Genomic DNA, 25,895 nt, shown 5'->3' with positions numbered 1-25,895 from the left:
GATCCCCCATCGTGCCACCACCCCCCCCCCCCTACAAGGCCGTGAGCCTGATGAACACGACCAGCCGAGGTGGCAACATTGCCACAGAGGTCACCCACGGGCAGGGCAGTGCCAGCAGCTCGGTATCGCGATCTGGCAACAAATGATAGCTGATCATCATCATCACGTGGAAATTTGTAACAATCAAACGCTCTAAATGCATGTTGATTCCAAATTTGGAGTGGAAAACCCGGAGGACCCGGAAAAAAATCCACGCAACCACGGGGAGAAAGACATCGTGAACTCCAAATATACAGCAGCAGGCGTCAGGGTCGGGATTGAACCCACAAACTCCTGCATACCAGGCGAGCTAGTTAACATCTCGCCATTGCAGCGTTAAGTATTGCACCCGCACTGTTTGACTTGATCGCAATAGATAAAATGTGTGGAGCTGAGCCTTCAGTAGTGGAGGGGTGTTCCCCCTCCCCCTCGTGTGCGTGTGTGTATGTGAGATCGGGCGCTTTGGTAGAATCCATAATGGTCATCTCACCAAGGCTTACCAGCCTTGAAGGCTGTGGCACATGACAGGTAATAAATCAAGCCGCCAGTGTCGGCTGTGATGCTGACTTGAATATCAAACTCTGAGCGCGTCCGCCGGAGCGTGGTGCTCACGCGGCACAAGCGAGGCAGCTGGTACCTGCTGATGTCACCGGTGTAACTGGTGTTGTGGTTAGTACCCTGGACTTGTAATCCAGAGGTCGCGTGTGTTCAGTTTGGGGTGGGAAGTGCAGTAGTTAGCGCACCGTGCTACGACTCAGCCTTAAACCAGTATCTGGAGCAGTGTGTAATACATCGGAGAGAACATTTAAGATGGGGGTGGTGTTGGCCACCCACCCCTTCATGTGCCGTGCCGGCCTTCCATGGTGCTACTCGCTAACGGCACTTGCCTAGCAATCTGTTGAAGGCTATACGGTGGATCTTTGTCTTTGCCAGTCCGAGGCAGACACAGCGTCGTCCGAGAATGCCGTGACGGCCCCCGCGACCGCCGGCTCGCCCTCCGACCCCTCGAGCAGCGAGGCCGTAAGTCCCCGGGCCGCGGGGACACCCGGCTCCCAGGGGCCGCCGTCGCAGGGCCCGTCCCCGCTGGGGACCCCGTCCCCGCTGGGGACCCCGGTCCCGCCGGCGACTCCGGCGCAGTCTCCGGTCGCCCCCCAGCAGCCGTCGATCGAGGAGGCGCGCAGGCGCATGCACTCGCTCCTGGACGACGCATTCGCGCTCGTGTCGGCCGCGACCACGGGCGGGGGTCTTCGGCGGCCCCCCACGACCATGCCTGCCCCCTCCCTACTGCTCCCCCGGCTTCCGCCCCCGCCGCAGACTCCGCCACCCGCCTCCCCGCGAGGAGGTCACTTTGATCATCAGCAGCAGCATCAGCAGCATCAGCAGCATCAGCACAATCAGAGTCGTCACGGTCAGCAGTCGGTGGATAACTACCAACAGCATCATCGTCACGGAGCCGGCACGGCGCTGCCGGCCTTCGCAGCTCATGACGGCGGTCCCGGGACATTGTGGGTCGTGCAAGATGGGGCAGCACCTCCTGCCAGCAACGGGGGCAGCGGAAGCGCGTTGTGGGCCTCTCATCCGAAGCCATCCGGGAGGTGCGACGTTGTCTCGCATGTGTGCTCGCGACACGCGACCGTCAAATTTCCTGCGGCGGATATTGTACAAACTTTTTAAAATCCTATCCCTGCGCCCGCATCATGGCGAGTTAGCGAGCCGTGCTCCCGCGTGCGTCACTCGAAGGAGGGCGCACGCACGGCAGGCTTATCTCTCCAAACAGTGCGGCAAATTTTATATTCTCTTTCCCTGTGCCCTTCCGACAGTCACGGTCGCTGCCTGTGAAGTGCTGATAGGATACACAGCGGTGTGGGTCGGAGGTGGTGGTGGGGGAGGGTTTGCTCATTATAGGAATAATAGTTTGGGCAGGGTGGAAGGGCAATGGAGAGGAGAGGGAGAGGGGGGGGTAAGAGAGAGAGGAAGAGGTAAGAGAGAGGAAGAGGTGAGAGAGAGGTGAGAGAGAGGTGAGAGTCGAGGACACTTGTTCCGTCAGCCATGGAGAGCGACCATGGCTGCAGTGGCGAGTGTTTTCGTTGCCGTAGTGATGGCGTCGTACCGTTCGTTTCCATGGGATACCGTCCGCCTGCTCGCGGTCGCTGCCCGAACTGATTCCCCCATGGTCTGTGTCACACGGACACCTGAGCTGTGGCGCAGTGAGGGGAAGGTTCGAGGCGCAGCCCGACAATGGCTCGCTAGCGTTGCTGCTGACGGAAGAGCCTTCACTAGCGAGAGCTCTGGAGAGCTACTTTGGCCTACTTTTCTACGCTGATCAGATATCATCGGAAAGCTGTGGTAGTAGCCACCACTTTATCCCACCGATCACAAGCTGTAGATCGACTATGGTGCACCCATTTATACTGCGGGGTGGACCAAGGCCGAGGGATTTAAGAAACTTGTATCGTTGTTTAAACTGCCGCGCCGGGAGATGGAACCGGCGACGTCTGGATTGCGATTCCGGCACGATAACCACTACCCCCACGGCAGCGCCCCCCCGGTACTGCTGGATAGCTTTCCGCGTTCCCCCCACGTGGAGATGAGACAGAGACGAACTCTCCACGTGGAGATGAGACGGAGACGAACTCTCCACGTGGAGATGTACGATATCTCATCCGAGATGTCGGATAGCCGAGATGTAGGACATCTCATCCCCACGTGGAGATGAGATGGAGACGAACTGAGGCCTCCTCGCCGTTCCGCGCGAATCCCCACGCCAGCTGGGATGGAAAACGTGAGGGGGTTGGCACTTAAAGTCAAATAATTAATTATCTTGCCAACTCGGACCGCCGCTCCCTATCACCCTGGCGATCGCACAACACTCCGTCGCGGGGCTGCTATTTTACACGATGTTCCGACCTCTGCAACGTTAATTCCATTGCGGCATTCTAAGGGGCGTTAATTGCGGGCCGCGACTCCGTTGCTGCGGGCAACAGTGGCCACGTTGGCGGGCCCGTGTGCTCATCCCGCCAGCGTGGGACGCCGCCACGGTGGTGGTGGCGGCGAGGTGGTGACTACCCCGCCTCGGATCGTCAAGTCAAACAGTGCGGGTGCAATACTTAACGCTGCGGTGGCGAGATGTCAACTACCTCGCCTGGTATGCAGGAGTTCGTGGGTTCAATCCCGACCGTCACGCATGTATATTTGGAGTCTGCGTGACTCTCTCCACTTGGTCGCATGGATTTTTCTCAGAAACCTCCGGTTTTTACCTCCATATGTAAAATCAACATCACGCGGTTCAGGTTTTTGTCTGCTTTAAATTGTAACCGGTATTGACCAAGATACCCCAATGCTGAACAATTACACTGCAAATTACTCAACTGGGATTACACACACACAGCAGCAAACATCTCCCCCCTTACTCTGAAAACTTGGCAGGACCCTCCTGGGAAAAGAGTATTAAGGTGCAGTGAGGCTTTCCTGGCTTAACAAGTATAGTAATAATAACATGAAAACAATGTCTGAGACCTCCTTTGCCAGTATTAAATTATGATAATAGGGTTTTCCCCTTTCTGGCAATAAAACAGGTGTTAAGATGTTTAAACATTTTCACGCTTTTTGGCGTCCTCTGGTCTAACACTGTTTGAGACTAGGCTCTAAAGAAAGCTGTCTCTGGTGTGGACCAATCAGTTACAAAGACAGTGCACAAACTGTCAGAGCATGTTTTTTTGTTTGCATGTTCACCACAGGTATATGTGGTAAATGCAGACATGATTCCTTGCAAAGGTTTCAGTTTGGTGTTTTAACATCTTAACACCTGTTTTATTTCCAGAAAGGGGAAAAACCTATTATCATAATTTGAAAACAACGTGTTGCGTGCTCCATAGCCACTAATGTCTTGGATCATGAGTGCTGCTGCTGCTGCCCTTGCGATCAGCCCCAAACTCGGCACGAGTCATAGTTGCGTCGAAGACGTGTTGAGCCGTGACGGCAACGTTGAAGCTTCCTTAGCGACCGCAGAGACGCCCTCGCGCCGGGCTGTTGAGCCACGGGTAAACAGGCTGTAAAGTTTACACCTCGCGAGGTACAAAGCAACCAGGGGATGTCATGGGATAAAGAAGAATATCTCACAGTAGCAGAATACCTGAGAACTGCATGCAAATGGATTGTCGTGAGTGGGGCGTTATCGCTGTTATTATTACACAATTGTCTTGGGAAGACTTAAAGATGTTCCAGGATAGCAACCTCAACGAGAGGATAACCCTGAGTAAACCAGGACAGGTGGCGGCTGTATGAAAGGGCTGGCAGTTCCATGCATCTCCTCTGTAGACAGCCCTGACAAAGATGTTTTGTGTTGTGCTACAGGACCCATCAAGACTACAGTTCACATGACCTTCAGCAACACTACAGGCACCCACACCAGCATCAACACCATCATCATCATCAGCAGCAGCACCAGCAGCAGCACATTCTGCCCGGGCTGCAGGCTTCACTGCCGGCCTACTCATCGCAGCCTCCTCTCTCGGCTGCTCAGGCGGGGCCTCACCACCAGGCTGGCGCTGTAGGCTACTTCCAGGCCTCGGCCTACCCCCGGGAGTTCACGCGGAGTGCCCGGGGAGTGATGGCGCTCGACCCCGGGGTGGCTGCTACCACCACGCGCCACCACACCTCGCGTGAGTGATGCAACACACATGCGCCAGGCAATGCACGGACGCCAAAAACTTTGCTTGTGGCCTCCGTCCATCCATCCATGCCTTACATCTCAGGTGACATCACCATACTGCGTGTATAATGTAGCGGTGTACCGTCAATCGCATCAGAACATCAACAGGACGATGCATGCGCCTCCTTTATAAATGATGAATTCAAGACGAGTTGCAGGAGTGCGACTGTGGCCATGCAATCCAAACTATGGACCATAGAGTGAACCACTGTTGTCTGCCTTTCTTCAATGGAAGAGGAAATGCAAAACGACACAAACTCGCTCGCCTGAAGCCCTCTCATCATGGCCAGCAGACTTCCACATTGGCATTTAGCTCCTAAACATATTGCCATATTGCGCAAGAATATAATCTACAGAGCATTGAGCCATTGGCCCGAAAATAGCCATCGGTAGTCACCGAGAGTGGCAACTGCTGCCAATTACTTTCTTGTAAAATATTATTTCTAGATCACAATGTGCGACAGCAAGGCCATCTCGGTGGCTTTGATTAAAAAAAATAAGTAACTAGTTCTAGAAGGGTGCCACTTTGTGTTTGATAAAATATTGTTTTTAAATAGCGAATGTGACAGAAGTCATCTGCGGAATGCGACGACGAGGAGAAGGAGGAGGATGTGTGTCTATAAACGAGATTTTTGCCCATGGTGGACACCGGGTGGCATTTGCCACTCCAAGTGGTATCCGACCAACCCTCTTGGCTGATGAGATATGTGTCTTGGGCCACCAACTCCGAGTAGAGAAATATGGTGCTCTATCTCTCTCTCTCTCTCATGCTCTCTCTTCGCTCTTCCTTGCTCTCCTGCGCTCTATTTATTCGTCTCTCTCTTACTGTCTCTCACTCAAACTCTCTCATTCTCCCACTGCCTTTCTCACGCTCTTGCCCTCTCTCGCTCTATTGATTGCCTTTAAAGCGCGATCTTTCTTGCCCCCCACCACTCACTATGGTTCTCTTGCCCGCTCTCACTCTCTCTCAATCAGAGCCGTGAGCCGTGACTCAGCCGTTTCCAGGGGGAGGGAAGCGGCGAAGGTCGATGGCTCCGCATGTCACTGCGTTGCCGTGCCGACGACGATTGGCCTGGTAGCAGCAGCGATGATGGTCATTGGGGCGATAACGATGATGATGATAACAATGACAATGGACAATACTATCAGGGCTTAGTTTCTCACAGAATATTTTCCAGGTCACTGGTAGACTGGAATCGGTGGAACAATTCTCGTAGTAATCCGAATTGAGATTGCAGGAGGAATCCGATGAGCTATGAAGCTCTTTTTCACAGATGTCTAGTAGTTGCGGATTGGTCAGCAAGCTACAAAAACAATAACCAAAACAAACAACGATAGTGCAAAGTAGAGAAAAAGTAAGAAAGTCACTAAAATAAATCAATAAAGTTTCTTCATTCCTGCCAACATAGCGAGAGGTTTCGTGGACGTTGTTGGCCCAGCCGCCAGGTGCGTGAATATCATCTGGGTAGCCGGCCTGCTCTGACCCGGCTGAAATCGATCCCTGATGACGACGACTCTCCCCTCCCTACTGCACTGCCCTCTGCTTCCAGCGTAGCCGGGTGACTGAGTCAACGGGCGTGCTGCGCGATTTACTGATGCTGCAGATTGCTGGGTGAACTGACGAGGGGGAGGGGCAGTTTTGTGGTTTAAATAAAATGGGGGGTAGGGGGTGGTGAGGGGGAGACTCAGTGCCGGCCTATCCTAGTAGCAAAAGTAGCTACATAAGCTACAGGTCCCGTACTTTCAAGGGCCCCGTATTAAATGTTTTCAAGCTATCAATTCCGGTTCAGTGATTCTGCACTTGCTCTATTACTATAGTACTATACTGCCTTGAACTTTTATGAACGACTGGGTGTTTAAGGTTATCGATTTGTCGTATTATCTGGTTGTATAGCAAATGAAAATATACAATTACTTTACTATGCAAGTACAAATTTTTTTTAATATTTCTGTGTTTTTTATTATTATGTATGGCCCCTTTATAACAGATGCTACAGGCCCCGCACTAGCTTAATCCGGCACTGAGGGGAGTGGCGGTGTAGCGGTTAGCGCGCTGTGCTACGAACCCGGCCACCCGAGTTCGATTCCCGCTCACGGCCAACAACAGTGACGATTATCATGGGCTTCCGCTCGGTCGACTCAGCCACCCACCCTGTCCTCGGTGCTTCTTGCCTTTGTGTTGCAGGAAGCGCGGGCCCATTGGTTGTGGAGTAGTGTGTCTGTGTGTGAATAAGTACCTGGTGCGGCGGTGTGTAAACATCGCCACTGGGGAGACAAAGGCGGCCGGGTGTGTTGCTGGCCTCCCAACCCCTCGTGTTGCCGTGCTGGCCTTCACAGGTGCTCGCTAGCAGCACTTGCATCAACAATCTGTTACAGGCTACACGGGAGGGGGAGCAGCGGCGGTTACTTGTCTGGGGTCAAACCCACGCTCCGCTCCACTGAGAGCGATGCGTGCCGCTTTGGCATTGCCGCTGCCACCCTGCGCGTAGCTTCCATCGATTGCTCTCTGAAGCTTTTGGCTGGGAATCGCCGATGAGTTCCCACCCCCTCTTCCATCTCCTTCCATCGCGGCCTTTTGATGAATGCGCGCAAGGGGTCAAGCGGCGTTAACGGATCTTCAATCGGAGAGGCGAAATAAAAAAAACAAATAAACAGAGAGGGAGAGGGAGAGAGAGGAGAGCATTCAACATAGCGGTGTTGTCCAGAGCCAACAAGACCAAACTACATAACATTATCTTCTTGGTTCTTTCGGTAAAGTCACGTAGAAGGGAAGTAATAAAATAATAAAAATAAAACATAATAAAACAATTCTCACGACGTTTCGGCCACAACGCAAGCAGCCGTCCTCAGGTGAAAACCAGGTCCGTCGAGGCGACAGAGTCTGAATGAAACAGCACACGGGCTTGGAGCATATATATAAGCTGGGCGCATTGACAAAGGAATTTGCATATCAACAGGAATGCAAATTCCTTTGTCAATGCGCCCAGCTTATATATATGCTCCAAGCCCGTGTGCTGTTTCATTCAGACTCTGTCGCCTCGACGGACCTGGTTTTCACCTGAGGACGGCTGCTTGCGTTGTGGCCGAAACGTCGTGAGAATTGTTTTATTATGTTTTATTTTTATTATTTTATTACTTCCCTTCTACGTGACTTTACCGAAAGAACCAAGAAGATGAATCCCTGCAGTCACGAAAGCTTTAAATCGATACATAACATTACCTAATTACTAAAGCACTTTCGAGGCACTGTGGCAGTGTCATTAACCACACCGGGACAGTGGCTGAATGACCCCACGATGTTTATTCCTGGTGACCTCACCACATGCACAATGGGCTGGGAGCTTCTGTGAGCGAAACGTCGGACGTCGTGCGGAACGACACGGTGCGACCCCCGACAAGCCACGTGGCGGCACGACGTTAAAAACGCGTCTCTGGCCGAGGGCGTAGCGGAGCGAGCGACATCAATCACTTTCAAGGTCATTTGCGGCACACGCACAGCGGGGTTCCCTCTGGTGGCCGAGCGGCGGCGGCCCTCGCGTCTGACACGGAGGGCCGGAGCCGAGGCACCGAGCTGCGTGACGAGCGCCGCCTTCCCAGAATCAGGATTCCGGATTGGCGGCTCGGGCCGTGAGAATTTGATTTGGATTCCCCGCAGCTCCCGCGGCAATGGAGCGCGAGTGAGCGATGTGCGGGGAAATGAGATTGTGATAAAAATGTTGCTTGAGTGACGGTTTTTTTCCCCTTTTTCTTTTGCCAAGCAGTCTTTTGTGTGCATCTCCTCGTGTGTGTGTATCTTTGTATGTTTGTACGTGTGTTGGGAGCGGTCGTGTAGCAGTTGGCACGCTGCGCTATGAACACGATTCAAGTTTGATTCCCGCTCACGGCCAACACCAGTGACGATTATCTAAATCGGTCCTGGGCCTCCCCTAAATCGGCTCAGCCTCAAAATCAGTACCTGGGGTGGTGTGTAAAATATCGCCTCTAGGGAGGCAAAGGTGGTCGGACGTGGTGTTTTGGCACCCAACCCCTTATGTGCCCTGCCGGCCTTCATACGTGCTTATGAACAGCACTTGCTCCAACTGGCTGTTCAGGCTACACGGGGGATCTTTGTCCTTGTGTGTGTGTGTGTGCATCTCTGTTCGTCAGTGTTTGTGTTTTCGGCTCCCTGAGCGACGGTGCTCGCCGGCCGGCGCTTTGTACCATTCCTAACGAGAGCCAATTGCTTACTCAGCCTAATGGGGAGCCAGCTTAGCTTTTGTCTGCGCCGCTACACAACGAGAGTGAGAATGAGCGAGTGAGAGCGTTTGGTTTAAATCAACCCGACGCGCTACGCCGCGCCCGTCAATCCTGCGCTAAACTGCGCGGAATACTGAGAAGCCGTGATGTCTCTCTTCAGTGCCTCTCTTTTCTTGCACTGGTTTTCCCCCCCTCCCATCTCTCGGTCCTGCCACCACCACCACTACCAGCCTCTCTGGCCATCAAACCCACACTGTCTTTGCAGCCGGCATTTTTATTCGGTTTCAGGTCCTTCCCCTGTGGAAGCTGCGCGCGTAAAACTGGTCACGGATGATCTATTACGGCCCTTTCCTGGGAGTCATTGGAAACGACGCCCGAGGCTGGGAGGGCCAATCCACAGCAGCGCAGAATGGCAGAACAACAGCGAGGGGCCGCACCGCGCTGAGCCGGCATTGGCCAGCGCAGATTAACGACCATCGGCCCCGAGAGTTGTTATTTGAAGTTTCGTGCGGTTAATTTTCACGGGACGGCAACTTTTTAACAGAGCTCGTTTCGTGCCCTTGGGCTGTCGCGACCCCGCGTCTGTTTAATCTCCAGTTGTCCGATGCAGCAGATACTGTGACAAGCCAAACTTGGTAATGAAACGTAACATGCCACTGCATTGCTGATGTGTTTTCTGGTTTTAAATGTTTTTTCCCTGCACAGCATGCGGCTACATGACCATGTACCTGAAGGAAAACTTTCATCGGTCATTTCACACACAGACTCTTAACGCGCGACATTACTCTTCCGAGTCGATGTTTGGGTTGGAGCGTTGTGTGGGTGCAATGTCAAAGTTCAGCTGCTGCGTACCCTCCGCCGCTCGACAAAGTTGTCAATGGGACAAATGTGCCAGTTGATTTCGTTTTTCGCCTTCTAAGTGCCGATGCCGATGTACTGAATCGGATCGGCACTTGGGGGTTCCACGGGGGCGTTATTGTGCATAACGCCCAGGAGTCGAACCCAGGTTGCACTCTAAACTCACGTGGGGGCGGTGAAGGCGCGCAAGGACGAGGTCACTGACTCTCCCCACATTCTCTCCCCCCATTCTCTCCCTCCAGTTTCTGCCTCTGACTCACTGACTCCGTGAATTGTACCCAGCTGTATCAAGCTATGTCAGGCTGTGTCGGCCTAATTCAGGCTGTATCACGCAGTTAGGTTGTATGAGGCTGTATCGGGCTATATGAGGCTGTATCAGGCTGTGTGAGGCTGTATCAGGCTGTGTCGGCTGTGCCGGGCTGCAGACGGCGCGCTGGAGGTGAAGGAGCTTCCCGGGACCTACCCGACCCCGTCGCCCGGTGTGGGTCGCCGTGGCGACGTCGTGTGGTTGCCGTACCACCAGGACGGGGCCACCGCACTCTACCCTGCGCACCCGCACCAGCCGGTATGGCGCTCACTCGGAGCCGTCGTCGCAATCCACTGCTGGATGAAAGCCTCCCCTCCCGTGTCGGTCATTGGTGTTGTTTGGCTGTGCTGCACCGCAATGTCCGCCGTGGGTGGGGCGAAGGCATGCAGCGTGAGGGCGGCAGCGTGGAAGTACAATTAATAATCCCACACTGCCCCCCCCCGCGTAGCCCCATGGCAGCCTATATCGACCTGTTGCGCATGGCGGTCATTCACCCAAGCGCTGTCCAGGCTCCAACCTGCTCAGCTTCCGAGATCTGACAAGATCCCGCACGTTCTGGGACTGAGTACTCGCTGACTGTGTTAACGGTCGCGCCGGTAGACCGGAGTAGGTGGCGTGCGACAAGCGGACGCAGCCATGCGAGAGGTACGCAGTATGCGGTGTGCACGCGGATACGCAGACGTTACGTCCTACAGACGGTAGGCCGGCGTCTCCCCGCTCGTGCGGGTGTCGAGTGGAGCCAGGGTTGGGGCCGTTGCTCGCTCATGCCGCCTCTCCGTTGCTCACGCAGGGCTTCGCGGACGGAGGGTACCACCGACCGCCACCCCCTCCGCCGGCCTCTCAGCCGGGCGAGGCCCTGCTCCACGCAGGCCCAGGGCCTGCTTCCTTGCTGGCCTCGCGGGCGATGGAAGGCCGCCGAGTGGGGCACGCGGGCCACCCACCCGGGCCGCCGCCGCCACTGCCGCTACCGTCGCAGCCGACGGCGTCGCTGATCCGGTCGATCCGCGAGGAGCTGGCGAGGCTGTCGGGCAGACACACGGACGTCCGTGAATTTAGGGTGTGATGCCCCCCCCCCCCCCACCGAACTCGATTCCCCCCTCCTCCCTTCTCCTAACCCCCGATCCTACTCGCAGCCTGGTCCTATTCGCTATGCCTGCTCCCAATGCATACCTGTATTCCCTTACCCATGATGCTACCTCCCTACTCCTAACCTATACCCTTAGCAGTCTCGGTCTAACCCTTGCCCGCCAATCCTACATCTTACCCGCATCGGCTGAGCCCTAATCCGACCGCTACGACGAGCAGCCGAGTCCTCACCATCCTCCTAACCTCTACTCCAACCCCTAACTCTACCCCACCTGCTAACTTTTACCCCAAGCAGCCTACACCTAACCCCTACTCATATCCCAACCAATGTTAGCTTAGCCCTAAAGATATCCTCTACTCTAACCCCGTAGCAGCCTATCTTGAACCCTACCTCCACTCCTAACTCCTTCACCTGGCAGCCTCGTGAGAACTCTGCTTATATTTGTAACCCCACCTTTAGCCGTCATGTGAACCCTCGTCATAGCCCTACCCCAGCCAGCCCTCATCCTGAACTTACCAGTTCTAGACCGATCCTCCGGTCTATAACTTCCTTCAACAGTACCCCTATCGCTACCCCTATCTCTACCCCTATCTCTACCCCTGTCTCTACCCCTATCTCTACCCCTATCTCTACCCCTAACCTTTACCCCTGCACCTCGATCTGCCCAGCACAGCTTCGCACGACCCAACGCTCCACCACCTGCACTGCTCCACCACCCGTACTGCTCCACCACCCGTACCCACCCTCTCCTGCCTGACCCCATTGCTCTCTCTCCCTCCCTCCCTGTCCCCCTCCCCGCCACCCCTGCCGCCCCTCCTCCCCGACCCCCCCCCCCCGTTCCCTTCTGCCACCTCCTCACCTCCGTAGGCATCGTCATGAAACGTGGAGCCCCGAGGAGGTTGTGCTCGGTGATCGCCGAGCGAGCGAGACAAACGGCCGAGCGTGGCCGTCGGGGTTTTTCCGTGCAGACGTTTAAACAATCGCTTTGGTTTTAGCCAGGGTGGGCGGAACTTTTGGTTTTTATCGTGAGATATGAACCCGACGTGGGCGAGGAGGAGGACGAGGTGAGGTGGAGCGCCCCACCTCCTCCACCCGCTCCGCTCTCTCCGCAGAGCCGGAGGGCCGGACGTCGCGAAGCTCCCAAAGGGCTTCTTCTGCCGCCGCCGCCCATGGACGCGTATGACGGATGCACACTGACGTTACCTTTAATCGCATTTCAATAATCTTCGTAACAACAACGATCATGATAACAACAACAACAACAACGATGTGTGCAGGTGTGTACATATTAACACAAAGATATCGCTATGGGAGAATTGGCTACTCTGGACAGAATTCACTGAGCGACGTTGCACACAGGTGGGTCGAGTTCACCTGTCGCTGGCTCCTCCGCCAGTTCCTCTCCGTCAAAAACGTTTCGTGTTTAGGGCACGGAGCCCCCCCCCCCCCCGCGCCCCTTAACGCGCTCTGAACCTGCCCACCCGAGTTCGACTCCTGGCCACGGCTAACATCAGTGGCGAGTGATGTCTGAACCGGTCCTGGACCTCCTTCCCCCCTTCACCAACGCGTGCGGAGCGGCGTGGCGCAGTCCGGTGGGCACATCTCTCACCTCGCGGTGGACTGACAAAGGGCTGTAAATAATTATTGTTGTTCTTCACATTTGCAGTGCGGTACAACTTGCGCTGTACAAAGCATCGAAACACAACCGCACCGTGAAGACGTCTCTCACGAATTCGTTTTGGGTCCGAGTGCCACTGAGCCTTAATTATGTTTCGCGCAAAACGTATGCAAAACGTACGCGTGTGCATGCGTGTGAGCACGCGCGCGAGCGTGCACAGCGTATCTTTAACACGCGGGATGCGTGGGACTCGGTTAGCGCTGTGAGACGGCGGACGACGCCACGGGATCGAGCGTGCCTCCGCCACCGAGGCCGTGCGGGAGCGGCGGCGGCGATTGCGCGCCCCGCGTGAGCGTGCACTACCGCGAGGCTCAAGCCGCGAATTAATTCATTATGCAAACGGCTCGTTAAGGCGGGGAGGCAAACGACTGCGGGGCTCCTGCACTGCAGGAGGCAAATATGCATTCCCCCCCCCACTCCGCGCGTTAACGAAGGACGCGTCCCCACCCATAAACAACAAAGACAAAGATCCCCCGTAGAGCCTGGACAGACTCGTGGGGCAAGTGCCATTAGCGGGCAGCGCCTATGAAGGCGGGCACTTCACACGAGGGGGTGGGTGGCCAACACCACGCCCGGCCGCCTTTGTCTCCCCAGTGGTGATGTTTATACGCACCGCACCAGATACTCATTTGATGCTGAGTTTACCTAGGGGAGGCCCATGACCGGTTCAGATAATCGTCACCGGTGTTGGTCGTGAACAGGAATCGAACTCGAGTCGCCAGGTTTGTAGCGAAGCGCTCTAACTGCTACACTACCACCACTCCACATCCATAAACAATGCACACACACGGGGAGACCTCCTCACCCTGGAGACACACACCCAGGCTCTCAAGCACGACCGCTTTTCCACTGCACTAGTGAGTCGCGCCAGGACCGTACTGAGCCAGCCCGGGACAGGTACGGCTCGGCTTGGGCCAGATTAAATTTTTCAACTGCAGAAGTCGAGCCGTGCCATCGGTGTAGTGTCCAATGAAGGCATCACATCGTTAGCCCGCGCCCCTGGCCTTGCTTGGCCGTGAGCCACATTCAGATATTTCTTTCGAGGCCAGAGGGCGTTTTGTTTCGGTTCGAAACTGCAAACAGCCCCAGTGGAAGACCACCCCTAGTACCGTTGACTCGGCTCAGATGTGCCAGTGGAAAAGTTGTGCGTTTTGGTTGAAAAGAGGATTTACCTCTGAGTGGACCTGTGTAGGAAACGGAGCTGAGAAGAGTTTGGGGTGTGTTGTTATGGGATTTTTTTGATCACTTAAACGCATAATAATGTACATACCCTGATGTAGAAAACAAAACAATGACGCGTGAACCAGAAGGTGCTTAGCAGTGACGGCATCGGTAGCAACCCTGTGCATGGAATCAGGTAAACCAATGGACGTTTCACAACGTACAACGCGACGTTGAGTACTCGCGCCACGGTATATTTTTGTAGGCCACAGTCGGTCGAGGCTGCCGTATCTCCCAGATACTGAAGGCCGTGCAGTGAAGGCCTGTGTCTCGGCACGGCCACCGCTCCTCGGCCCGTGCCACCATCCCGTCGCTCGGTCTCCGCACAAGCCCAGGCATCTCACGATCGGTAGGTCGCGTCAATTGGCCGAGTCCCAGTTGTACACATTTTAAACGTATCAGTTTGATGGCATTGGAGCGAATGAAAGAGGCCACTTTAATCGATCTCGGATTATTCGTCGCGTGCCATGGACGTCTCAAGTGCACAATTGAAATACATTTTTGGGAAAAATAAAATACACCACACGGGTTATGGTTTGAACGATTTCAGAAGTTAAATAATTTTACATGAACGTTTTTTGGCAAATTGTAGGCACTAACCTGGTATCCATTGCTCGGTGCAAAGAGGGCTGTGTTCTTGTGTTCATCTCGGCATTGTTCTGTTTGTTGCCTGGTCGAGCCTTGTTAGATTTAAAAAAAAACTCGACTCGCATTCTCTAAGATTCGTCGATCGATTGCAGTGCTCGTGAGACAAGATCTGACTTTTAAAAACGTCCTCATCGCGAGAAGCGTGGGGAACTGCGAACTTTAGAGGCCTCATTTTATGGATTCTGTGAATCGACGAATTGGCACAATTTAGTTATGGTCGTGATTGGTTCAAGAGTGAGTAATTGGTGCATTTGACCATACTTCACCACGCTGGTCGGTGCGGGCTGGTGAAGGAGGGCGTCGGGGAGGGGGGGGGGGAGGTGGGAACCAATTTAGTGATCACTCGCCACACATGTTCACCCTGGCTAGGAATTGAACAATATCCAATGACCACTTCACCACCCTCCCCCACGTAAATAACAGGAGTTGAAATGAATACATTGTCACCCACGTGATTCGATAGGTGTTGTCACGAGCCTATTAATCGATCTTGATGAATCGATGCGTCGTGACAGTCCCTATGCTCTTGGTCACCTCATTGAGGGCTGGCGGATCATCAAATGTCTCCTTCAGTGGAGACGCAGCCGAGAAAACAAACAGCTGGAATCTCTCAACCCACCGCTGTTTGCGCTGAACTACGGGTCCACGGTGGAGTGCCCTTGCCAGTAACATCTGACAACCCATCGGCAAGCGGCGGTATGTTTCGCACGCCTGACTTCTGGCGCACAGCCGAGGTGTGTCGCTACGAGATGTGAGCTACGTGTGTTTCTGAGCTGAGTATGTTTTTTGTCTCCCAGTTTGTGTATATATTTACCTCTTAACCTACGCGGTCTGGACACTGATCAATGTCCCATTTTTAAACAAAGCCAACATCCCACGGGTTTGCTCCATGGATCTTCGGCTGACTCCCACTGCGGTTTTTAGAGCTGATCCCAATGCAGGGTTTCTCAACTCCGCGGTCCGCACGTACGCATTTACCACTCTCATTCGTTCGAATATAAATTAAGTTGGCGCCTGCTGCACCAACCCGATGATTGCTAAACACGTTCCAATGTGTGTGTATATACCGAGTGTGTCGATTCAAATCGAATAGGGATCTTCTGTGTCTCTCTGTCGCATACATGATGTACAGAGTTCCGATTCAAATTCGGATAGCGATCTCGTGTGTGTGTCTGTGTCCCACGTGGGGAATTGTGGTGCAGCGGTTGGCACACCGTGCGATGCGAGTTCGATTCACAAATGAGCCGTGGTCCTGGCCACTTTCTTCCGTGTGTTCAGGCCATCGTAGATGCTCGATAACAGCACTATCCTCAACAGTCCATAACGGCGATCCGGGGAGGTGTAAGGGGGGAGCGGGACCTTCATGTATTGTCAGACCTAGGACGTATTTACCAATCATCCGGCGTGTGCAGCGTGCTGAGAATCAATGTGAACTTGAGCGCTAATGCTTGGTAGAGCGTGGTTTTTGAGAAGACTGCTTGAGCGCTCTGGAACAATGGAACCTTGGGTTATTCCTGGCGCTTTAAACACCGCCGCTATGGTGTAGCAGTCCGCAAACCTCGCTGTGGCAGCGCCTTCGTAAGGCGCGCGCGTGGCTCAATGGGTGGGCGGTCGTTTCATAGTAATAACAAAAGCCAGCATAGGTTGCATGGGTCATGGCGCGTACACGGATAGTGTGTGTGTGTGTGTGCGCGCCACGCGTTGTGGACGAATGCTCCTGCTCGTCCGACCCTTGCTTCTTGGAGGAATCGTGCCCCAGTCGCCTCATCGCCAACGCGGGGGTGCTAATCAAATCGCCATACTTGGCATGCCGATGATGATGCTGATGATGATGACGACCGTGATACCGATGATGACCAGGGCTTAATTCCCCACTGAATGTTTTAAGAGCGGTTGGTGGAAGACTGTCAGCGCAGATCTTGGCGGTCGCCTGACTACTGGGCAGCAGCTGCGGGTTCTGCCAGGGGGTGGTTGGCGAGGTGTGGGTGGTGGCATCAACAACTTCGGCCACCGTGGCGCCTTGCTTCTGTTAATCTAGAATTGGTGGCACGTGACTCGTAGCCAACAGCCACAAGGCGAGAGGAATACTGGATGTGGGGTGTCCCGGGTGCATACCATCAATCCTGTTGACTGACTCGGACAGACCCGGCTGAAATTAAGCCCTGGTAACGACGACGATGTGGACGACGATGTCGAAGATGCATCTCACTCCGCTTGCGAACGCTGCCGTGTCCGTGCAAGATTGTCGCGCGTCGGCTTCAGTCGCACAGACAAACCTAGCGCTCTCGCGTAGCGATCGATCGCCTTAAACGTTATGCATTCAGCTTCGTGACAATAACAATATTAATAATGATAATATGCAAACGCAAGGCTCTGTAGAACGCCGGGCGCCCGTACATCTGCGCCGGAACTCTCGCGGGGAATCCACGGCGCGAGTCGGCGAGTTGATTCGTCTCGCGACGCGGCTCCAGGACGCGGCTCCAGGAGGCGGCGGCTCCACCGCGGCGGGCGCTCCGAGGGTGCCCGCCCACGTGCCGTTTGCGCCGTCTGTGCCGTCGCATTTTTAGCGCAAGCGAGCAACGCGCCCGAGCGGCCGTAGGACGCGGCCGTGACACCGTGCCGCGGTGGTCGTCCCCATTCTGCTGGCGTTTGGCCGCGGGGTGGAGACAGCATCGGGGCTTGCGCGACCCCGAGGATCGCCATCGGGAACTGTCCCCTCGTCCGAGAGGCGATGCGTTCATTGGGCCGAGTGGCTGCCATCTCTCCGGGCGATCCGGTTTCCTCCCACTTGCACAAACACTCGTCGATTGATCGATAACACTTTCATATATAGAGGACCGCAGAGCTTGGAGGGGGGGGGGCGTGCAGGTAATTTGGTGCTGGCTCCTCACCGCGTGGCTGCTGCTGCCGCCTTCTCTGCTCGTCTGTGGCTCCTGCTCGCACCTCCGAGTCGTCCTCTCTCGTCGAGAGCGAGCGGATGCTGTGCGGCATGACAAGTTGACATTATTATGATGATGTTATGGTGATCTGTGTTGCATCTCCAGTTCTAAGTGGAGGCTGCTTAAAATACGCGATTCCACAAAAACCTCAAACAGCTCTTGTAAGATGCGCGACACGAGCCAGAAGCTTCGCTAATGACAAACATTTGATGTCAAGTTCGGATAGTCGTGCCAATATTGCGCCATATTTCCGTCGCTACGACGTCACCCACCCACGTGCTCTGAGACATTAATGCAGCGACGTCACAAAGACGCTGTCATGGAAAGTCTGGCCGGCAGTATGAATTATGTTCTTAGGTTTTTTCGGTAAAGTCACGAAAGCTTCAAATCTAGTATGAGTTATGTGGAACTTCTTCCGCCAACCGTGCTGATTGGAGGCGCGGTTTGAAGGGCAACACACGAGAAAGGCAGCCCACGTGTGTTGTAGCTGCGAGACAAGAGCCGTTGGTGGTTTGTTGGGTCGCTTAGCCCACGAACAGGTGTTTGTGTTGTTTCTATCGAGATTGGAGCGAGGGAAGTTTAACTCCGCTACCTTCCCCCTAACCCACGGTCTCTCTCCCGACCGCCACCTCGCCGTTCCCATGCCGGTGCCGGTGAGTGCGCTCTGTGCGCAGGCGAAGTCCCGGCGCGTTTGGTGTCACGTGCCGATCTGCTAGGCGCTTGAACGAGAGGACATTCAGAGCCAAAGCCAGCGCCGTTTCGGTGTCACGGTGCGTTCCATTCGTGTCCACAGAGCGCCGCGGAATCTCCTCTGCCAGTGGCATGCCGCTCTACGGGTTTATATCGATCACACCAGCCGGGCGAAGAGCATCCCAACCCTCCCTCGCGTGAAGGGCGTCATTGTTGCACAACGCCTTTAAGCTCCACATCACCGGTAGACCGGGGTAGGTGGCACGTGACGAGTACAGCGGCCATAGGCCGCCGCGTGCGGTGTCCTGGATGTGGTGTGCCGGATGCAGGCATGGCGGGTGGCGACTGAGGGAGAAGGCGGGGGGAGTGTGTGGCGGCAGGAAGTGGGAGCCCCCCAATTAAAGTTAATTGAGCACAAACCGCGGTGTTTGCAAGCGAACATCGCCGCCCTGCCCCCCTGGGCTAGAGACCCCCCCCCTCCTTGATCTCACCACGAGGCCACTCGCTGCGTCGTGCATATCGAATTACTTTAGCAGCGCAACACAGAGCGATACATTTGGAGATGCCCCACCGATCATCATTATCGTCGCTACAGACACGACACTCGGTTGCTATTGAGGCATTGTGTGCACGCACCGCATTGTCTCCGTTTAATTGCTCGGAGAGACGTTGCTCTGTTATTCTCGCCACGTGTTACGGACATTCTGTTTACTCCAGTTGCCAATTGTTTTTGTTCGTGGTGGCTCACGGCCAAACTGTTTTACTTGGAATAGGCGCCGTGCGTACGTGTGCGTGGCAGATGCGTGAATCTCCATCCATGTCACCACCACCACCACCACCCGTTGAGAAGAAAGTCGAGAGAGGGTCGTTCGAAATGAGTGGGGCATCTATAAACGGGGATCTCGCTTGTCCACTCGGCTCATTTGCACCGCGGTCAGCGCTCCCGAACTCACAATCGGAACTGCGCGAGGTCGAGACCCGATTGCGGGGCGAGTGGACCAAATCATCCCTTCGGGCGACCTCGTCTCATGGATATCCGGTGCCCCGTCAGGGAAACGTGGAATTTCTACCACCGGCTCTGCAATGGCAATTGGTGATGAGCGCCAACCCATTTGCTCGCGTTGAGCATGGGGGCGAGTCGAGCTTTGACTTTGATGATGTTTATTGCTTTTTATTATGCAGTGTCGGTGCGAGCGTGTGCCAGGTGCGGTGGATGTGTTCCGGATGAAGGGATCTTACCTGGTGCTCTCTGTCGCGTTTACAAAGGTCACGCGGGACTCGCCCACAAACCCTCGATTCCGCTCTCGAATCTACGTCCCGAGAGCGACCTCCGACGCGGAGATGGAGCGATGGAATCGGTTCGTGCGTAAAATGCTCGCCGGATTGTTGTCGCCTCGCAGGGACGGGAGAGACAGCGGCGGCTTACATATTTAATCATCCAGCAGTGGATACATCACGGCTGCTGCTGCTGATGATGTTGATACATAATTATAAATGTAATGTGTTTATCTAGGAAAGCTTTCCCAGTCGTAGGATTCTTGAGTCGAGGAGCTGGTGGCGGCTACGCTGCGGCGCGTGGCTGCCTGCAGCCCAACGATGTGGCGGCACCACGGAGGGTTGGTGATCACGGCACAGGTGTCGCAAAACTCCCTTCCCGTGGGTGTCGGATCGAGTGTTGCCCCCTCGCACACGTGGTTTTATCTCCCGGTGCTCCGGTTCGCTTCCACTCGTCTAAAGACTTAAAATAGAAACCCAATGTGGCAGGACCGGCCTGAAAGAGTCATACGACGCAGTGTGGCCTTCCTGGATAAATACATTTCCAAAATCCACTGCTATATGAAGGCCTCCCCACGCCGTGTCGTTCATTGTGGATTGATTGGCGATACTTCACCACGCTTGTCAGCGCGGGTTGGTGAAGGAAGGGTATTGCCCAGGACTGGTTTAGATATCACTCGCCACTGACGTTAGCCGCGAATTAAACTCAGGTTATCGGGTTCATGGCGCGGTGTTCCAGCGGGGTGGCGTAGTTTGTAAACAGCAGAGGGATATCTGCGTGCTCCTTGCAGACCGTACGGTTAGCGAGCACCTATTAAGGCCGGTACGGCACATCAGTTAACGGCGTTGGGATATTTGGCCGACTCCATTTTAATAAATAGAGTAAATACGCAGTCAATCTGTCTCTTACACGTGTCCGTCTCTCCACACAAACATATACAAGTAAATCTTATGCAAATCACCAGCCACACGGCCGTCTGGGGGTGCGTCATTTCAGCAGCATTGATTCAAACGCAAGCAAAGCTCTGGGCCGGTTTCGACGCTCAGTGTCTCATCAGCAGATTCAGATTCGCTTGAATCAGTGCTGGTGAAACTGCCGAAGGTACAAGCAAGGCCCCTCTCTTTAGGAGGTGCAAACTGCCTGCTTGGCTATGTTGTGATGCGCATTCCCCACAAGTGCGTTGGGGATTATTCTGATCGTCTGTAAATCGGGAGTTGTGGTTTTTAGTTTTCACGAGGGAGGAAACTGGCGTCATCTGCAGAGAAGTCACCACGGCACACTGGGGGGGGGGGGGGGGGGGGTGAGACTCAGAGGGCAAACTCGCTTGCTGTGCTGCCATCCATCGGCGTGACGAGACGCTACATCCGTTTTAACGTGGAATAGATTCCGCGAATGGCGTGGCGAGGTTCGGCATCGTCCCTGATGTAAAGAATGGCATGGCCCCCCCCTCTGCCCCTTGTGACCGACGTTGCAACCTCTTCATAACGCGGTGCCTGGGGCCCCCGCTGGTCTGCGTGGACTGCGGGGCAGGTGCACCGCCTGCACTCTCGATGGCTACGCCACTAATTCCACGTGATATTGATTTAACATATCTGAAACATATTGTTGTTGAGATCAATGTAAGTGATCGAGCTGCATACAGGCAAGACGTTGCCGAGTAGGGGAGGTAATGCTGTACCGCGTTCGATGGTGTACGGGAAGGAACGCGAATGAACTCAAACTTGATCCAGATCCGTTTTACTCACGATTTTTAATTATTTCATGAAAACGAATGCATTAAAAAACTATTTCCTAATTTACTCAACACCCATCGTGAGCTTCTTCTCTCTCTCTGTCTCTCGCGCGCTTTCCGTGTCCTGCTTCCAGGGCTGTGTTTCAGCTGGAGCTGTCCGGGGCTGAACTCCGAAAAAATGGTCATCACAATTACATTTTATTGGCCATACAGAGATAAAGTGATACCATTAAAGTGGTAATATCTGTTTTTATATATATACACCCCAGCGTGTGAATTGTTCATTTATCTGCTTTGACAAAATTCTGATTTGTTAAAATGTAATTGTTTAATTGCGTAATGAAGCTGCTGGTTGGAGGCCGTGTTCTGTAGGTGCAAGTCGCGATGCAAATCCAGGTTCCGCGCGGATAAGTCGTCACGGGCTTTGTGTCCTGCCGCCGTCCGTCCAATCGAGGTCGCATCGTCCTCGCAAAGAAAGGAAGCAGCGACTCTGAACTAAGCCTCGAGGAGAAACCTGAAGTAGATCGCGACCGTGCAGCTAGAAGATTCTGGATGTAACCTCACCATTCCACACCCGAACGCACGCCGACTTGGTAATATCCCGTCGGCTGTCCGATGGATGCCCTGGTATGCGTACAGCATTATTAGGGTACCTCATTTGTGAGTCTTTGACTTAAACAATTTTTTTGTGAAATATGTTTAACTGCAATCTATTAAACTCGGTTAAACGTGAAGATTACACGAGATTGTTAAAAGATACATGGATACAAAATCGGCACTAATGTAACAACACGTTATTACAGTGTTCATTCCAAGCCCTGCACAGATCCCATATCGTGGTGGAATTGTTGTTGCCTGTAACATCGGCACGTGTATTTAGAAAATGTCACATCTCTGCTGATGACACTCAAAAATATTGACACCGTCCCCGTGGTGTATTTATGTTTACGTATATACAGCACAAGCAATAGTTACAGACCCAAAACATCTAACGGTCAGCAATAAACAGCACTTAGCGTTTAGTTAGATTCGCGTTAACATACGTATTTATTTGAGCAAGGGTTATATTCTGTTAAAAAAAACGCTGGTCTAGGAAGCCCATAGGAGGTTTACGTTGGATTCTATCGGCCAATTGATCAGAGCCTCGTCTGCCCCTAAGCAGTAAGACATACAACTGTCAAATGTGTTCAATTGTGTTCGCGTCGAATTCTCCAACAAACGTACTGCGCAATACACTAAACCGCACCGCTGCTAAACGTCCCCTCGACCAAGTGAAAGTTTGAGTCTCTGCGTGGCCGTGAGCCGACTGCAGGGGGAGCAACAATGTCGCTGTCCACCGCGCGGTAGCAATGCCCGCATCGCCACTCGGGGGCGCCCCACCCGGCAACCCTCACCCACACACACAGGCGGCGTCGGTGGCGGTGTGCGAGAGAGGGTTGGTGAGTTGCGGGAGGAGGATGAGGTCAGGAGAGGTGGCGAGGAGGTGGAGTGGAGGGGGGTGGGGTCGGGAGAGGTGAGGTGCAGAGAAAGGAGGAGGTGGCGGTGGAGAGGACATTTGGTGAGGAGGTGGTGAGCAGGTGACGGACGGTGGTATGGAGAAATGAGCAGAGGTGGGGAGGTAGAGAAAAGGAGGCGGTGTTGGTGTGGAGTGGTGAGACGTGGTGGAGAGCCATGGTGAGGAACCGGTGAGGTAGATAAAGGAGGATGTGGTGAGGAGGAGGAGGTCTCTAGTCGGGGAGGCGGTGGTGTTTGGGGGAAGCGGGCACCACGCTGGCGAGACGCGTGGCGCACACGAGGCTGAGGAACCACAGCCCCCAGCCCACGGCGGCCGCCACCCAGCCGCTCTGATCGGCGCCCAGAGCGCATCACGAGCCCGCCACGGCGCCCGCGGAGGGTCAAACAGCGGGCCAAGTGGCACGGCGTGACTTGGCACAGCGTCACCTGACCCAGCACGTCCGCAATGGGGGCTGGCACAGCAGGCTGGCTTGGCACAGCACCACAGCACGAAGCGTGACTTGGCGCAGCTGGCAGTCTACAGAGCAGAACAGCACCGCACGGGGAGGTGCGGCGTGAAGACAAAGCGCCACTTGGCACGGCTCATGCCCCCCCCACTCACCCCCCCCCCACTCACCCCCCCCCCACTCATCTCCTCCCCCCCACTCACCTCCCCCCCCAGCTCACCCCCCCCACTCATCTCCTCCCCCCACTCATCTCCTCCCCCCCCCACTCCTCTCCTCCCCCACCACTCACCTCCCCCCCCCAGCTCACCCCCCCCCCCAGCTCACCCCCCTCCCACTCCTCTCCTCCCCCCCCTCCCACTCCTCTCCTCCCCCCCCACTCACCTCCCCCCCCCAGCTCACCCCCCCCCAGCTCACCCCCCCCACTCATCTCCTCCCCCCACTCATCTCCTCCCCCCACTAATCTCCCCCCCCCCACTCATCTCCTCCCCCCACTCATTTCCTCCCCCCCCCACTCACCTCCCCCACTCATCTCTCCCCCCTCACCTCCCCCTCTCACCTCCCCCCTACCCATCATTACACCCAGCTCTCCATCACCCCTCGGCCCCATCAGGGGCCATCTATTGAGTAGGTACGAATGGAGGGGGGAGGGGGGGTTAACCCAAATGCGTAGCTTGCGTATGGGGGGGATCTACTGACAATGTGCGTACGCATAGGAAACGGGGGGGGGGGGCGTGAAGCCTCGATAATAATTTGTCTACATCGGCCTTCAAATGAGCGACAGTTCAGTGTCTTCAGCTGCGAGAAAACAAGCACTACCGGGACAAGTGGGAGAGGTGCCACTTGTTTGCCGCCGTGCCCCTGGCTGCTCGCTATCACGCAGCTCTGCAGCGAGTCTGATATCGTACCTACTAAATGTATGGTCCCCTCGCCACTCACCTGCGCACGCTGTTCGCGGGTCCGTGTTCGCCGGTGCCGATGTGGTGGAATTGGCGTCACCTGAACAGAGCATTGGAGAAAGGCATAGGAGGAAGGGGGGGTCACAACGATTCTTATATCCCCCGCACCCCCAATCCCTCGGGGTCTCGATCCTGAGTCCCCGTGTTCCGCTCGCTGCAAAGTCCACAATCGGCACGAAGCAAGGTGCTCTTCGCCATTGAGGGGGGACGCTTGTGTGTTGTGTGCGAGCTACATTTGTGGGGGAGCTGCAGGATTAGCGGTGAGCGCCCAGCGATACAAACCCGCCGAGCTGAGTTCGATGTCTCGGACGACAAACATCAGTGCCCGATGATATCCCAAGCGGTCATTTCACAAACCTCTACCGACCAGCCTGGTGAACTGCTGGATGAAGGAGGCCTTCATCCAGCAGTGGATTGACGAAGGGCTGTGCATCATTAATATTATCACACGGATTATCACCTGCAAACGTCACGGGCCCCACGTGCTGAGAGAAGAGATCACGCGGTGGAGCTTCGCGCAGGCAGAGGGCCAGGTGAGTGGTGGCGCAGGCAGAGGGCCAGGTGAGTGGTGGCAGGTGGGACAGAGAGGGGGTGGGTCAGTGGGCACCTGCCCCATACCCCCCCAACACACGGGGCGCGCTGGAACAAGACCCAGGCGGTTCGTGCCAATTCGCCTGCCCTGCAGCTAAGGCGAACTCACCTCCTCATACACGCAGCGCTCATTGAGATGTGCGGCGCTGATTGGTTCATTGAGCGAGTGGAGGCCGGTGAATTTAATTTGTTGAGCACAAAGAAGCTGTCATCCGTGGTCTTGTATTAAGCAAGACGGAGAGAGACGGAGAGAGAAACGTATCCTTCAAGAGAGACCTGGGTTTGAATAAGTTCAGCAAAACAACATCGGTGTATCTGGAAGTGCCTTAGACTTACCTAGACAACCACATTTTTACACAGAGAACATTAGACGTACATAAAAACCCGAGGTTTAGACGCACACAGAGACCCAGGGAGCTAATGATAAATCCAAAACAAGACCGGAGTTCCATTCCTGGTTAGGGTTGACATCAGTGGCGAGGTAATAACTTAACAGTCTCTACCCTCCCCCTTCTCCCCCCCCCACCAACTTCACAAACCCGCGCTCACCAGCGTGGTGAAGTATGGTCAAGCAACCCCTGTGGCCAAGAGGCGCGGGGAGGCGTTTATCCAGCAGTGGATTTACGAAAAGATGTGCGTTGGGATTTGTGTAATCACGTGGGTTCTCAATCGGGATATTGAACACAACGGTGGAATGATTAACATGTTCACTGAATATGCAGCTGTATGGCGGTGGAACGGTTGTTGCCGCTGAAAATAACTATCTCGACGTTTCGGTCGACTGGCCTTCTTCAGGAAGCGTCAAGATCGTTGTTCCATTTCAGTGGCAGCCACAACATCACCAAAATATTGCCATTCTCATTTTTACAGCGTTGTGAACTGTGAATTGTAAAGAGCGCGTCCTGGGGGCCGGGTGAGAGGATTTTTAGTGATGAGGAGGTGAAGAGGGTTTAGGGCAAGGGAGG

At 54.7% G+C, this 25,895-nt stretch overlaps 1 protein-coding gene across 2 annotated transcripts in view; it reads left to right on the top strand.

Annotated features, from left to right (window-relative positions):
* Positions 1-21,613, top strand: part of LOC133350168 (UPF0606 protein KIAA1549-like) — a 59,493-nt gene extending 37,880 nt beyond the window's left edge. For both annotated transcript variants that reach the window (XM_061564224.1, XM_061564222.1), the window contains exons 17-21: positions 973-1,634; positions 4,393-4,700; positions 10,270-10,409; positions 10,942-11,208; positions 12,106-21,613. In XM_061564224.1, the coding sequence (XP_061420208.1) occupies positions 973-1,634; positions 4,393-4,700; positions 10,270-10,409; positions 10,942-11,208; positions 12,106-12,117 (1,389 nt within the window). In that variant the 3' untranslated portion in view covers positions 12,118-21,613. The remainder of the gene's footprint in view (positions 1-972; positions 1,635-4,392; positions 4,701-10,269; positions 10,410-10,941; positions 11,209-12,105) is intronic.
* The last annotated feature ends 4,282 nt before the right edge of the window (positions 21,614-25,895 follow it).

The sequence above is a fragment of the Lethenteron reissneri genome, chromosome 33, assembly GCF_015708825.2.
Source record: "Lethenteron reissneri isolate LAM-NWPU_2019-01 chromosome 33, ASM1570882v1, whole genome shotgun sequence".
Taxonomy (NCBI): Eukaryota; Metazoa; Chordata; class Hyperoartia; order Petromyzontiformes; family Petromyzontidae; genus Lethenteron; species Lethenteron reissneri.
Note: the sequence above shows the minus strand (reverse complement) of the source record. Positions and strands in the feature narration are given on the sequence as shown.